The sequence below is a fragment of the Pomacea canaliculata genome, linkage group LG5 (genome assembly GCF_003073045.1).
Source record: "Pomacea canaliculata isolate SZHN2017 linkage group LG5, ASM307304v1, whole genome shotgun sequence".
NCBI classification, from domain to species: domain Eukaryota; kingdom Metazoa; phylum Mollusca; class Gastropoda; order Architaenioglossa; family Ampullariidae; genus Pomacea; species Pomacea canaliculata.
The window spans coordinates 24,765,155-24,779,929 of record NC_037594.1 but is presented as its reverse complement, the minus strand read 5'-3'; the positions used below and the strand labels follow the sequence as shown (position 1 = coordinate 24,779,929).

General features: G+C 34.5%; 2 protein-coding genes across 2 annotated transcripts; one reads left to right on the top strand and one right to left on the bottom strand.

Annotated features, from left to right (window-relative positions):
• The first annotated feature begins 401 nt into the window (after window positions 1-401).
• On the top strand, window positions 402-8,170 carry LOC112564380 (polycomb group RING finger protein 3-like). The gene is made up of 8 exons (XM_025239148.1): window positions 402-520; window positions 1,390-1,512; window positions 2,121-2,217; window positions 2,561-2,616; window positions 3,017-3,079; window positions 3,597-3,826; window positions 4,355-4,435; window positions 4,653-8,170. Exons 2-8 carry the CDS (start codon window positions 1,404-1,406, stop codon window positions 4,698-4,700), a joined length of 684 nt encoding a protein of 227 aa, XP_025094933.1. The 5' UTR covers window positions 402-520; window positions 1,390-1,403; the 3' UTR covers window positions 4,701-8,170.
• Window positions 8,171-8,727: 557 nt separating this feature from the next.
• On the bottom strand, window positions 8,728-14,755 carry LOC112564379 (polycomb group RING finger protein 1-like). The gene is made up of 8 exons (XM_025239147.1): window positions 14,609-14,755; window positions 13,652-13,754; window positions 12,946-13,098; window positions 12,420-12,494; window positions 12,091-12,190; window positions 11,762-11,903; window positions 10,754-10,834; window positions 8,728-9,454 (listed from the first exon to the last, which is right to left on the bottom strand). Exons 1-8 carry the CDS (start codon window positions 14,627-14,629, stop codon window positions 9,401-9,403), a joined length of 729 nt encoding a protein of 242 aa, XP_025094932.1. The 5' UTR covers window positions 14,630-14,755; the 3' UTR covers window positions 8,728-9,400.
• Between the last annotated feature and the right edge of the window lie 20 nt (window positions 14,756-14,775).

Here is a 14,775-nt window from a genome sequence, read left to right as displayed (position 1 = left end):
AAGACTATTAATGATGAAAAAAAATAAGTACAGAAAACGCAAAGAGGAACCAAATAACAATAACTACTTCATACTTAGTTGTTGTTTGTATTGTTTGTCCAATTCCGAAGTAGTGTTCAACAAGCCATGCATTTTCTCTCTGTGTGTGAGGGGGAATAGAGATTGGGGTTGATGGAAGGAGTAATAATAAACTGATACAAGTTTCGTTAAAGCGCATAAGTCTGCGTTTCAAAGTACCTTGAAAACGAAAAGAGAAGCAGATGCTGGCATCATCGTGCAGCTTGCGACTTCGAACACCTCTGCAGAATGTAAACCACGCAGACGATCGTGGCTAGCATGTCGAGGCAGGCTAGAGCCAAACTATTTCATTGGTTGCGAGATTCTTCTTCTAACCAATGAAATCTTTTAGTCATAATCCACCCATCGATTCTGGTGATGGCTTCCGATGGTGAACAGGTGCCCGATGATCTATGCTGACAGTGTTTTTTGGGGTTCTATTAACGATTTGAGTGGCTGCAAGGTAATGCATAACTCTTGGCCTAAATAACTTATGCATGTAGGAATATTAAAGACGTCACAAAAAGTCGACAGAAACAATGTTTCTTTGTTCTGCAGTGCTGATGCGATCTGACTGTTCATCTCCAAACAACACGAACACTACACGTAACTCAGAAAACAGGCGACTTCAGCTGTAATCCCCTACTTTAATGCGAGTTAACAGTAAATTAGTTTTGGTAAACAAACACGAAAAGGAAATATAATCTGTTCTCGAAACGAGAATATTCACATCAATCAATCTCTAGGCAAACACCAAACACCATCCAACGTAGTGAATTTTTACCAAAAAAAAAAAAAAAAATGTGTTTGATTATCGATTAATCTTCCTTTTGACACTTACATTTAGGGATCTTAGTTCATTGATTAAAGCAAAAAGAAATGAAGGATTATATTAAGCTGGTTACAAAAAAACTGAAAACTAAGGTTCGGTGTGAGTGAATCAAAAATACAGGCCTAAATCTAGTGTGAACAGACATGCTTTTATAGCATAAAAATCCAAGCCCATACCACATATTTTTGTGTTAATAATGACAAAAATTGTTAATTAAATATGAGTGCCATAAATATTGTTTTAAACTAAAGAAGTAACAGCTGCTGGACTGTTTTTCTGTGTACAAATTACAATATCTAGCTTCCCCTGGAAAAGTGTGTGTATGTGTGTTTTTAAGGTATCTATCAGTATCAGTCATGGCAGTAATACAACAGTTTTTGCAAAAGTAAACACCGAGCATCCTGTTATCCAAAAGTATATTTATGTTTATTTTCATTTTTTGTACTTTGTCTTTTTCAAACAGAATTCTGTATCATTTATGCAAGTCCAATAATTTTCAGTAAACACATTCAAGATGATGGAAAAGAGGATCCGACTTCGGTCAGTTAATGCTCACATCACTTGCAGCCTGTGCAAAGGCTATCTTATTGATGCTGCTACCATCACAGAATGTCTTCATACATGTAATAAATTGTTTATTTTATTTATTCATTCATTTTATAGTTTGTTCGTGAAAAGTTTAATAAAACAGCAAATGCATACATAATCTCTGTGATACATTCTGTTAAGATTAATATTTATGAACATAACATCATTAAAATATTTCAAGCTCTTTACCTAATGTAAATTACCTTCCTTAGTGTTTATTACCTGCCCTGAAGTGCTTTTCCCTTACGTCCCAGCGAGTATGTGCTTTACAAATTTTGCATTTATTATTATAAAGCACTTCTTGGGCTTAGAATTTTGTTCAAATGATTTGTATGAACATGAAAGAATTTTGAGTCTTCTTTACTTTTTCATTCATTAGCAATAACAAATTAAATGTTAATCCACTCTTGTATGTGGTCAGACTGACTTGTGTATGATTAAGTCATTAAGTCAAATTGTTAAGTAATAAAAACAACTGGCACCCACTGTTCAACTTAATTGTTTTTGCATAAAATTCCAAGGCTGAGTAATCCTTTGGGTTAATGCCAGGAAGGTTAACAAATCTGTTAATTTTATTTGTGACGCTGTAGCCCTTGCTGTGGTCTGTTGCATTATACAATGTATTGGTATATTTGAATTTCAGTTTGCAAGGCATGTATTGTAAAATACTTTGAGGAAAACAACACATGTCCAAAATGTCACATTGTCATCCATCATAGTTATCCTTTGAATTATATAAGGTAAGAAATCGTTGGTTTGCATATTGTTATGTCTTTTTCTGTAAGGAGAATGTCGGGGGTTCTTAGCATAATCTTTTCTTTTCTTTTTTATCTTATTTATTTTTTAAATGATTCTTTTTAATTAACAATATAATTGTCAGATGCTTACTAGTAATACTATTACAATGTTTTGGCCTACTGAGCATGATTTAATGTGATGTTATATCAACAGCTTTAATAATATGCTGGTACTTCAAAGTGGATTATGCTTTTCCCTTTTAAACTAATTAGAGACTATACAGATCTGTTTCTTGTAGGTTCATGTGCTATAGATGACATTTTTTCCTTGCTTGAAATATTTCAGTTTTGACAGAACAATGCAGGATATTGTGTACAAACTTGTTCCTCATCTACAAGAGAGTAAGTGTGATTAAGACTATAGTCATGTGCATTCAGCAGCTTCACACTTCAGTATAGAAATCTTATTCAGCCTTTAAGTATATTTCATAGTTAAAAAGGTACCTTGTGAATGCTGTTTTTGTATTCTTACAGTTGCGTTTTTATCTGTACTGGTTTGAGGCTTCTATTATTTAGTTTTTAAATATTTTACAGTACCAAAGTATTGGAAGTAATCTCATTTATAGAAATACTGTGGTCTATTTTTATTTGACACAACAGTGGAAATTACAAATATGGTAATATTAATAATTACTGTAATAACAGTGCATAGGAGTAATCATGGTGTACCTAGTGCATTTTTATCTATGCCTGCTCACAATATCATGCATTCTGTTCCTAAATCATTTTGATTCTGTTGCAGAAGAGATGAAGCGACAGATAGAATTTTACAAAAAAAGAGGACTTCCTCCACCTAATTATACAGGTGTGGCAACATTAAAATTTTTCCTATAACTTTCAGAAGACCAAAACCATTTTGATAAATTTGATCCCAACTTTGTTGTGTGGTGATATATATATATATTTATCTGCATTTAGTAAGCAGCCATTTTCACTACTGCAAGCTATCAGAGCACTGAAGGAAAGCCCAGACTTTGCCATTGCAGATTTTTAGTGGTGTTATTTTTTCTTTTGACTGATACAAAAATAATCCTTGCACACAAGGTCCACAAATAATTATTTTCTTGAAGTTCGCAACTGTGCTGCTCTATTTGTTTCATACAATGCTCTTTGCTTAAGTATATTGAGCTCACTGCTGTTGTGAAAAGCCTTAAAAGAATGCTTTATTATTATTATTTGTTGTTTTGATCTCAAATGGTTAGGTCATTCTTGGATCTCATTTCTAAATCAAAATTAAAATGGCAATCACACTCTCAAATAGGGGAAATATTCATGTTAAAAACAATATGTTTGATAGCCTCTCTTATATGTGTGTTTTGAAGGGAATGATGAAAATAGCAACGAGCGAAGCAAGACACCAGTGGCAATGAATGGTGAGGAGCAGGACTTTCACCGCAGTGATGAGCAGATCAATGTCTGTCTGGAGTGCGTGACAGGCAGCATGCGCAATCTAAAGCGCAGATTTCTTCGTCTATCCTGCCAGGCAACAATCATGCAGCTGAAAAAATTTATTGCCCTCAAAATTTATAACAACATGACTCGCTTTAAAGATGTAAGTTTTTACCATTTGTTGACATAAAAAGAATTTGTCATTTATTAACAAAAAAAGAAATAAAAGTGTCAGTATTTTAAGATTTCTTGGCCATGATAAAAGTAGGAAAATGAAGTTTGCCTTATATACATAAAAAGTCTTAAGAGAATCTTAACAAAGAATAGCTAATTCAATCCTAGACTTCTAGACAATAGCTTCAGTTGGCAGAGCGGACAGGGGAGGAGGGGAAACCATATAATGCTCACAGAAAGCACGGGCTACAGCAAGCTAGTAAGTCAGTGAATGCAGTATTTTCCGGATTTCAGACTAAACATTTATTTTTCTAAAATGTTTGTGAAACGGTGAAGTTCAGGGACTGCTTTTGATACAGATTTACTTCCCCTTTCCATTGACGTTGAACAGACATGCGTGATTATCCTGTTGCACAAAAGAAAGGTATGGATGTTTTTCAAATGTGTGCCTTTAATGGAAAAGTGAATGTGGCCATAGCTCCATTTTTGTCAAAACATTCTTTTCATTATTTTTCAGGTTGATATTTTGTGCAATGAAGAAATTCTAGGGAAGGACCACACATTGAAATTTGTTTCAGTAACAAGATGGAGATCAAAAGTATGCACCATTTTTCTGGTTTTATAGAATTTAGGAGGTTGCGGGGAGAGAGATGTTTACATGTAACTATTTAGAATATAAGTGCAGTATGTAATATTATATAGTATGTTGGATGGCACAGCAAAGTCAACGAGGCTGGGGTTGAGCATTGATGTAAATGTTTGACAGGTTTTGTGTGTAACATGCATATACTCAGTTCTGTGAATTTTTTTTCCAGGACACACCACTGTTGCTTCACTACAGACAGCGTGTTGCAGAGTTGTGACCCTATCACTTGTTAGTTCCTGTTAAGTAAAGGCAAACTATGGGTGCTGATAACATCAGAACTCCTTGCAGATCATGATTATTACATCATCACCCCACAATCACTCTCAAGCTTTTATTTTCTCATCTCTTGAATTCAGACTTTAAAGAGGGGTGAGAAATGAAGGTTCAGTGCAAGATTCTGTATTCCCAAATCTGGGTGAATACCCTCTTACATTCTCCAGATAAAATCTTCAGAGATCACCATGCATGCTTGATGTCTTGACGTCACAGAGTGCCTAATTAACATATTGTCCCAACTCTGCCATTGGCTGAGTCCTTGACAACGTAAGTATATCCATATCCATGCATTATCCTAATGTCTGTAGACTTCATTCTAAGCATAGTAATGTTTGTAGATGTGTATCTCAAGAATGAAGATGTGGGAAAATATTTCACAATGAACTTCACCCAAACGTAAGATAAAAAAAATTTGCACCCCATTAATTGTTAGACAATAAATGCCTTTATCATAATCATACATGCACATACAGCAGAACCTCCGAAGACCTTCTGGTTGAAACTTATCTCTTAGACATGATCAATATCATTCTGATGGCTATATCTTGCTTTATAAATAATCTCTATTTAAATACCTTATTTATTACATTTTAGAATTAACTGTTTTGTTATGTTATAACTTTATGTGGAAATCTGGTGTTCAAGTAGATATGAAAAGAGATTGCTAGCAACTGTATGCTCTATTGCAACTTTAACATTGCAAAATGACAGGTTTGAGTAGAGAGACTGCTTGTGACAAAACATTGTGCTCTGTTGCAACACCCTGCAGAAATCACAGAAGTCAATTTTAAAAGAGACTGATTGTGATTGAAAAGCTATGGCTATAAAGAGAGTCAACTCATTGATACTTTTCATGCATCAGAACACACATTTTCTACTATTACAAGTTTCTTTTAAATTTAAGAAAGTTTTAGCAATAGACAAAGTATTCAGTAAACATATTTTGTTGTTAAATTTGAATTTACAAATTCTGTAATTTGTAGTGGTTTCAAGTTGTGGTTCATGAGAGCAATAAATTTTCCCTGCTCATACCCTTTCAAGTTTGTAACAGGGAGGTTCTACTGTATATAGTCATTCACATACACATCCGTCAAACCTCATTATCATGCCAGTTTTTATGATTCTGCAAATTCCTTGTCAGGTTTATGTCAGAACTTCCAGAGATTATGCTGTGTGTTACTGTATATAAAAGTATTGTAGTTGTTGCCTTTACATAAAGCCCTAAGGTCTGTTTGCAAGAACTATTTATTCTGGTATTTATGTGCTGTATGTGGTGTGCATTAAAATTGTGGTAAATTATAAATGTCATTCTCTTGTACCAAGTGTTTATGACATACAGTGTTACTAGGTTCTCGTGCTTATGTGCTGATGTATCCTCACCGAAAGCTTTCAAGTGCCATATTTTTCTTACTGCCCTCCCCTCCATTTACAGTACCTTAAACCCCTATATTTTCTGCACAACTGGTTATTTCCAATGATATTTAATTGCAAGACTGCACTGGAGGATTGGCAAGGAAATCACATCATGAATTCATCTAAGTAATATGTTTCACCTTTTTTTTTTCTCTGCAAAAACAAGCAATGTACAGGAGTGATGTACAAGTGAAACTTCATATGAGCAAGCCAATCTTGAGCAGAGAAAACCATTAAGCCACCATAATTATTTCTGTAGGCATGGTTGGGAACCTTTTGGGGTTTTTTTTTTCAACCGAAGGCTATGTTGATATTTATGACATCATTTACGGACCATCAAGAAATTATCAACTTCAAAAGTGTGTGTACACTTCTGCAATGTGCACTCTCCCACTTTGATACTATCTTCTGAATTGCCCCAATATAGGCAGGAGGGCAGCTGTTGAGAATCATGTCTATCCCGTTTACACTATTATTATATGACTCAATATACATTTATGAAAATAGCTGCTAGATTTATTCCGAGTTCCACTAGTGGTTGCCTTGGCAGATCCAGACATTCCCCACCCCAGCTGAGAGTTTCTGTGAAATGTTCATTCGTCTCATTTCATTACAGTTTTTTCTAGTCTCCATCTAAAATCTTTTACAAATTATTTTTGTGTAAAGATCTTATATACATTTATATGTTGGTGAAAGTTCTTTATCTCAGTGTGTCAAAGTGATGCACACTTTGTAGAAATCTGTTGCCTGAAAAAGATAAGGGGAATGAAAAGTATACAATACCAGAACCAACAGTAACTAGGGAGACTTTAATTCATTAATCTTACCTGTATCTTCCTTGCAAATTGGATGTTCATAATGGAACAGATAGTTATTACAAATTGTATTTTAGTGTCAGTCTTAAATTAAAAAATGTACTTATTTGTATGAATATAACTAGTTTAATAGTTAAGAAATATGCAACTTAGGATGAGAAAACTAAATTTGGCTCCATGCCACTTCATGGAAGAATATTTCATCACATTTCCAATGTTGTTTCATGATTCATTAAACTTCATTCCTTCATTCAGTGAAAGTTATAAGATTGACTTTCTAGGAAATCTTAAACTTGGCTGTTATGTGCCACACAGATACTATTGAAACTTTTGTGCTGCCAACAGGGAGACTGCACAAATGACAATGTATTTATTGACCAACCATCATTAATTGATGCTGTACATCCATGCTGTGCATTTATTTATGGTTTGCCTTCAGTCTTTACGCTTTGCATTTTTGTCTTCCATGTTACCGGTAGTTAGCTTTCTGATAGATTCTTACGATTTTCCTTAAAAAGATAAGTCATGCCTAAGAGTTTATCACCAATTTTCTGGACAACACTCAGAGCATGAACTATCCTACAAACAGGATACGCTCATGCTCCATCTTAATAGACAAATCACTCCAGATCTAATCCCATGTCAGAAATGTGAGTGAACGCTTAACACTCATTTATGGATAACGAAAACCTTAAGCCACAAGATCTGCGATTGCAGACACGTTTCCAGATGCCTTGATGTGTCTTCATGAATCTTATGACAATATTATGTGGGTTGCCAGAAACAACACCAACCAGATCCATACATTTGTTGTGATTAAGGTTACGGACATGATTTCCAGATTGTGTTATCTACTCAGTGCAGTCAGACCACTTTGTCCAATAAACTTGTTGGTGATGACCTTTTCATCTGAAAAGGTGTCTGTTCGGTTGAATGATTGATTGTTGCTATGACTTTGTGGATAAAAGTTTCTCAAAGAAATTCTCATTGTGTTCATAGACTTTGTATCTAGGGTTCACTTATGTGAGTGTGTGTGTTCACTTTCTGTTACACATTTTAAATATGATGGTGTTGTTTAGTCACAACGGTTCAGAGATTGATGTGACAGCAGTATTATTCAGTAAAATCTTTTAATTAAAAAAATTTCTATTTTAAAAAAAGCTTATTAAAAGTAAATACAATTTGTCAGACTGTCTATTCATTGTTCTTGCATCTTTTTGTTGACTCCAAATGCTAATGTAATATCTGATCAATGATAGTCCCTGATAAGATTTAAGTAGATGATGCTTTTAAATGGTAAATGCAGGCTTAAACATTTATAAAAAGACTACATTGCTGCACATTCTCCAGCAAAACAATCCAAATGCAACATTTTCAGAGATCCTTGGCAATAACTACAATGGACACAATCTGTCCAGATAAATGAAATGTTGAGTAAACAATGCTCAAATGTGATATAGCTTATTGTCCACTAAATGGTGAATACTATTAGCTCTTCTCCAATGAAACAGTAGTGATATGGTGCTTCCTTGTATGTTTACTCTTCACAACCTATAGGCCGATTCAAGTTAGCAGTGGGCTTACATAGTCATTTTTAGGTGATGCTTAGAATTAATATGTTCATTTCAAGCTGTAAAAGTGCCAGCAGCCTTTCAGCTATCAACTGAAATTACTAACCATAGTACAGCACCTATAATTTCTTGCATTTTCAGCTACAAGAGATGAGAAAACAGAAATATGGATGTTTAGTGCATAAATGATTTATTAGTACATCTTTTACTTCAGTGTAGTGCCCTTCTAGAAAGTAATGTATTCATATTCCTTCATACTATGATCTGCGTAGTTTTTTTTAACTCTTCCTCGATGAAGTAAAAACATGAGGAAAAAAAAAGAATTATTCCTATGTTTAACTCAGTTTTATAACAATTGATCAGAGCATTTTCTAGTTGGCTAGAAAAGGTTTTACTGAAAAGAATAAATGCTATAAAGAAACCAAGGAAGTTCCTTTGTAAGGAAGGCACAGTGAGGGAAGAAGCTGAGCAGACATAATTATCAAAACAATGCAGAACTGTTGTGACCCATGTACTAAAAAAACCTCAGCAATTTGTTGGTCACATTCTTTAAAGCTAATATAAATTGCTGAAGGTTAAAAAGGATTTATCACATTTAGGCATAGAACAAACCCCTCCAATGATTCCTCTACCAACCACCGTATAAACACAGAAATGATGTGTCTCCAGCCTTAACAGTTTTGGAGAAAGAGCTATTTACAGCTACCCTCCTCTCCCAACATTTCATAATTTGGAGTTAAGAAAGCCTTTATAATGTTTTCTGGCTGAATGATGATATTTTCACAAGTAATAAACAAATAAGGCTTCAAAGTACATTGACGCCAGGTTGTGAATGTCCAATCTCATGTTACACTGTCATCTGTTGTAAACTGGTAGTACAGCACCATAGGTGTTTCCTGGAAAAAGTATAAATGCTTACACAAGGCATGAATAAATTAATACTAGAACTGCTTCAAGTGTAATAATGGTCTTAAAAAAAAAAAAACACCTGAAATTTGTAAAAGAATGCAATATATAAAAAGCACATAATTGTACTTAATAAATGAATAATAAATCCTGAATTGCTCTCTGGGATTAAGTGTTAATAAACCTGCAATGAAGAGGCCTGCAATAATCTTCAATCTCCAGACATATCAGTTGCTGCTAATTTCAAGTTTATATGTAGGATCCAGCCATTATAAATAAGACTCTTCTCCATCCAGTTCAGTCTTTTTTAGTTTTGTTTGAAAATGTACGCTACATTTTAGACTGGTGTAATACAGTAATGGATGGATAAAAGAACACAAAGCATGAGTATCTTTAGATAGAGCTGCCACTGTATAAGCAAACGTCTTCATGAAACATCTGACAAATGTGTTGGTTGAGTACTGAATTCTTACAGATTCAATGGGCTTGAAACACATTCTGCTTTACAATGCAGCTTTATTACTATTTCAAACTTGCATGAATAATCAAAATAATAAAGTTTGCCACAACCCAGCCCTATAGGCAAGCTATAAGAGCTTCACATATCACAATACCTACTGCTGATGAATGATGACAAATGAAGACAGCAGTGTGGTAACAAATGGAGATCACTGCAGGTGAACCATTGAGGATACATTTCAGGAAATTGTTAGAAAACCAGTGTTTGTGAGATGAGAACATGTAGGTCAAAAACATCACATTAATAATTGCCAGGGAGAATTATCTGTGACTGATGGTCTCAGGCAGAAAAAAATTTGGGGGGGAAGGAGTGTGTGGAAATGAACAAAGTGACATATTTCACACTGAAAAGGTCATTAAACAGGTCCAGTCAACAACCGCTTCTTGCATAAAGGAGAAAAATAAGTCCAATCCATCTGACAAGTAAGAAGAAAAGAGCCACTACACAGCTGAGGTAAATGTAAACATGACATCCAGAGTCCTATCCACAGACAATAAAAGAAAAGACCTCCTCACCTTCAATATGAGGAAATGCAAAGGGATGTACACCATATACCAATTATTATCTATTATACACTTATTACACATTCTATAAATATGTGTCAGTGATTTATTGTAAAAGCATGAAAGTGAAAGCAATATGGTCATTTTGACAACCATTCCTGAACTTTTGAAATATTACCTTCATGTGTTCTTCACATGGAAATTTACTGAATGATTGCACAAACCAGTGGAAAAATATTACAGTCATATACCTACGTAAAACGTACCTTTCCATACCAAGTCATCAAGTAGATTTGTTTTAAAGATGTCTCCTCTGCTTGAACTTCATCTTCACAAAGTATATCAAACTGCAACCATACAGCGACAAAATGATGCCAATAACAAGTTTAAGCAATTTTACAATCGCATGCAGTGAGACTGACTCATGCTCTCTCCTTCTAGACAACTGATTTATCAGAAAAAAAGACAGTGGACAGAGGTTTGACTTTGCCTTTTGCATCCATGTTAAATCACAATCAGTGAAGGACCTATAGTTCACTTTCAAGGCCCCTGTACCATAGGACTTCTACTTTTTTTATGACAGCTTAGCTGAATTTCTCAATAAAATAAACCAATAATTTTACAGAGTACTGTCTAATGATATAATCTCTGAATGTGATACAATAGGCCTCTATTAGTCAAATCAATAAGCTCAGAATGGACCCTGCTGTCACCTGCCTTCATGACTCAACTACAAGTTTTATAATCTCAATTCTTCATGAAGAATAGTATTTTTAAAAATACCCACAATACAAAAGGATTTCTCACTTTACATAGTTAAAAAGGTAGGACCCTAACCTTGCAGTTATTGGGAAATAAGGTGCTAGAGATTGCATTTTTGTTAGGGCCAGATTTATTTTGGGGAAGGCAGTGATCATTTCTTCCTCAACCCTTCAAGAGTTCAGGTACCCATTCAAAATCTGAGTCAGCTGCACCACACAGGTGTTGAACTAGCTAGCATAAGTACATCATCCACAGATGCTGGAGCTCTAACCTCTTGGCTAAATGCTTTCTGGATGAAAGATCAGTAAATAAATTACTTTCTGTCATAATATCTTTATGCCTATTTTCTGGGTTTAGATCTTGTCTAGGACATGCTGTTTTCACTCTGTATGTGGCACCTGTTAAGCGTCAGTTGCAAGCTTAGCATATGTATTACACCAAATCCACCACTATCTGCTCACAGCTATAATTTAGCAGGGAAAAAATCTTAACACCTCCTTAAATAGACCAACCTTTATTTCTGGTGGCACAGCCAGTTTTCGATGCAGCATTGCCTTTAGGTGGGAAATAAGGACGCGAATAGAACAACGAACAAACTTTTTTTCCAGCTGCCTCAGGGATAAACGTTGCCCACAGTAGTCTCGTTCCTGATGTCTGAAGTACAAGTGATAGGATATTTACAACAGTGACAGCAAGCATGCGCTGAGGAAGCAAACCAAACCTACTGAAAACATATGTAATTAAAAAAATAAAGTTTACCTGTTCTTTTATCCTGAAACACAAAAAGTTATTACTTTTCAGATATCAGTTAGAAAAGACGAAAAAAAATTTACAAGCTGACCTTAGGGGCTCTAGGCACAAACAGATTTGTTCATCATGGTGATATTTGTGGCCGTCTGGTGTGTTTATAACAGTAGAAAGTTTAGGTGGTGTGTGAACTTCTGAAAAAAAAATGCATGCACATGCATGTACAAGTATAAATCCATGTGTCAATGATATCTTAATCAATCAATGAACATAAATGCACTATAATAAAGTAAAAAAGACAACAGAACTCCCAAAATGGACTTCTTGTGTTTAGGTTAAATTGTATGGTTCCATGCTGTTTAGCATTCACACTTTTCTTTATCACAACCACACATAAAGAAAGCACCACAAACACAAACTTACCAGCTTTCTTGCCTGGTTTTACAGGTGTTACAACCCCCCTAGATTTGTTAAAGTCTTCCCTTCTCTTTTCTTCATCTTATTACAACAAAAAATAAAACAGAAAGATCAATAGGCAAAGGCAGTGAACATAAATTTCTGCTCAGAGATCAGAAAGATCTTATGTGCAAAATGTTTAAGTCAAATCAGGCAGTAAGTGTTACAAAATCCTTCACCCATGCCATCTCCAAGTATCATTCAGACCAATACAGATTTTTTTCTATTTTAAACGAGTATGGTGAGCAAAAAAAGTTTTTGTCAACAAAAGCAAAAGCAGAAATGCGAGCTATGATAGTTATTGCAAGAGTTCATACATATCAAGAGACATACATATTATTCTTTTTATCATCAAATATACTTCTACTGCAACTTCTTGTACTTAGCGAATGATCACAAATTATGTTGGAAATAACTGGTTATGATTTGGTTTCTAAATCTACCTACTTTATATAAAAAAAACCCACATGCAATTATCTCTAAAACTACTCACTTTCAAATAAATGAGGCACAAGCTTGTACACAATGTCCTGCATTGTACGATCAGCACGCAGGTGAAACAATGGATGTGTCTCATGGACCTTGAGATTGCACTGGGGGCAATGTTTGCTTGTTTGAAGGTACTTCACAATACAGCTCTTGCAGACTACAAATACATTTCAAATATTGTCATGCTTGAAAGTTCTGGAGGTATATAAACTTCAGTAAAAAAGTCTGTCTGCTCAAATCATTTCTCTTTTTTTATGCATGTGCTCATGAAGGGAATGAAAAAGTTACCATCGAGAATCTTTATGACAAATTCTGACATGTTGACAATACTCCAGACTACGCTTAGTACCAACAGGCCAATTTTACAATTCCCATGTAATAAATTAGCTAATTGTTGTTAAACTCAATCAAAGCAAGATATCACTTTGACAATGACCATTAAAAATCAATACGAACAACCTGAATGACTTCCTTTATGGTGCCGGGTACTTTACTGCGATACAGCCTTAATTACTAGATAAAACATCAATTCATAATCCCCCAAAAAGAGTTAAGGATTAAAGAGTATAAACAGTTTTTTTTTGCTAATTGTGTGTATTCTATTCTTTCTTTTCTTATGTTTCTGTACTGTGTGTTTGCATTAACACTACTAAAATTGGTCAATTAAAAATGCACAATATAATTATTGATTTTAATCACTGGGTACTTACAGGTATGTAAGCATTCTGTAATGGTTGTGGCATCAATGAAATAACCAGCGCAAAGAGAGCAAACTATATGGGGATTGATGTCTCTTATTCTGATATGAAGGGACTGAAATAGAAAAAAAAAATCATTACTGGCACAAAAGGAAAGGTTTTTATCCACAAACCAATGTCATAGTGTACAATGACAGGAAGCATATGAATGTGTTAATCGGCTTTTTTTCCAGTGACGAATACTTAACAAAATATATTTTCCTCAACAATCATTCAATCTAATCCTGATAGCATAATAAAACTTCTATATACTTTAAAAATAAAACAGCCTGCTAGTCATATGGGCAGTGAACTATGGTAACTCACCCTCTCCTTAATGTACCTAATGAATTAGGTACTCGAGTGAAAGAGAAAGTTTCCGAGTCATTTACTCAAACGACTCATCTTATAAATCATGCAGCTACAAGGCTAGAGCTTTCATTTTAAAGACTGTTACAAAACGATTATGATGGTTTGTCTAAAGAGAAAGCATCAGGTGATATTGCTAATTGTAAGGATTGTCTCATTCCCCCCAAAAAACACATAGAGTTTTAGTTTACTGCAGACTTCTCTAAACTATTTTAATTGCAAATTGCAAGCAAAGAAAAAAAATCAGATAAATCCTCTAATTATAACAAATTCTAAAAAAATAATGCTTTCGATTTTAGGAGTGGGGGAGCTATTTTAACCAATGCTTGTTTCATGTATGAAAAGAAGAATGAAAAATCTTGATATAAGCTTAAACCGATGTTTTGATCACTGTTAGCCCCTGGAGAGATTTATGATGTTCATGACTGTATGGTCGGTCTACTGTAAACATGAAATATTACAGACACCCTGTCAACGTACAACACGAAAGTAGCAATCCTTAAAATATTTATTGTTCCATGGCAAAAACAGCTTCATATAGACGTGATAAAAGTATTTTACCTCTTCTGTATATGGATTCATTGTTGAAGTATCAGTACTGAAGCTGAAATTCAAGTATGATGGAAAGCAACATGTGGTGGCGTCCACATAACGTAAAAAAAAATAAATATTAAACGCCTCTCTTTTTTTTATTTAAGGGGAAACGACTCTGTTTATATAAAACACAA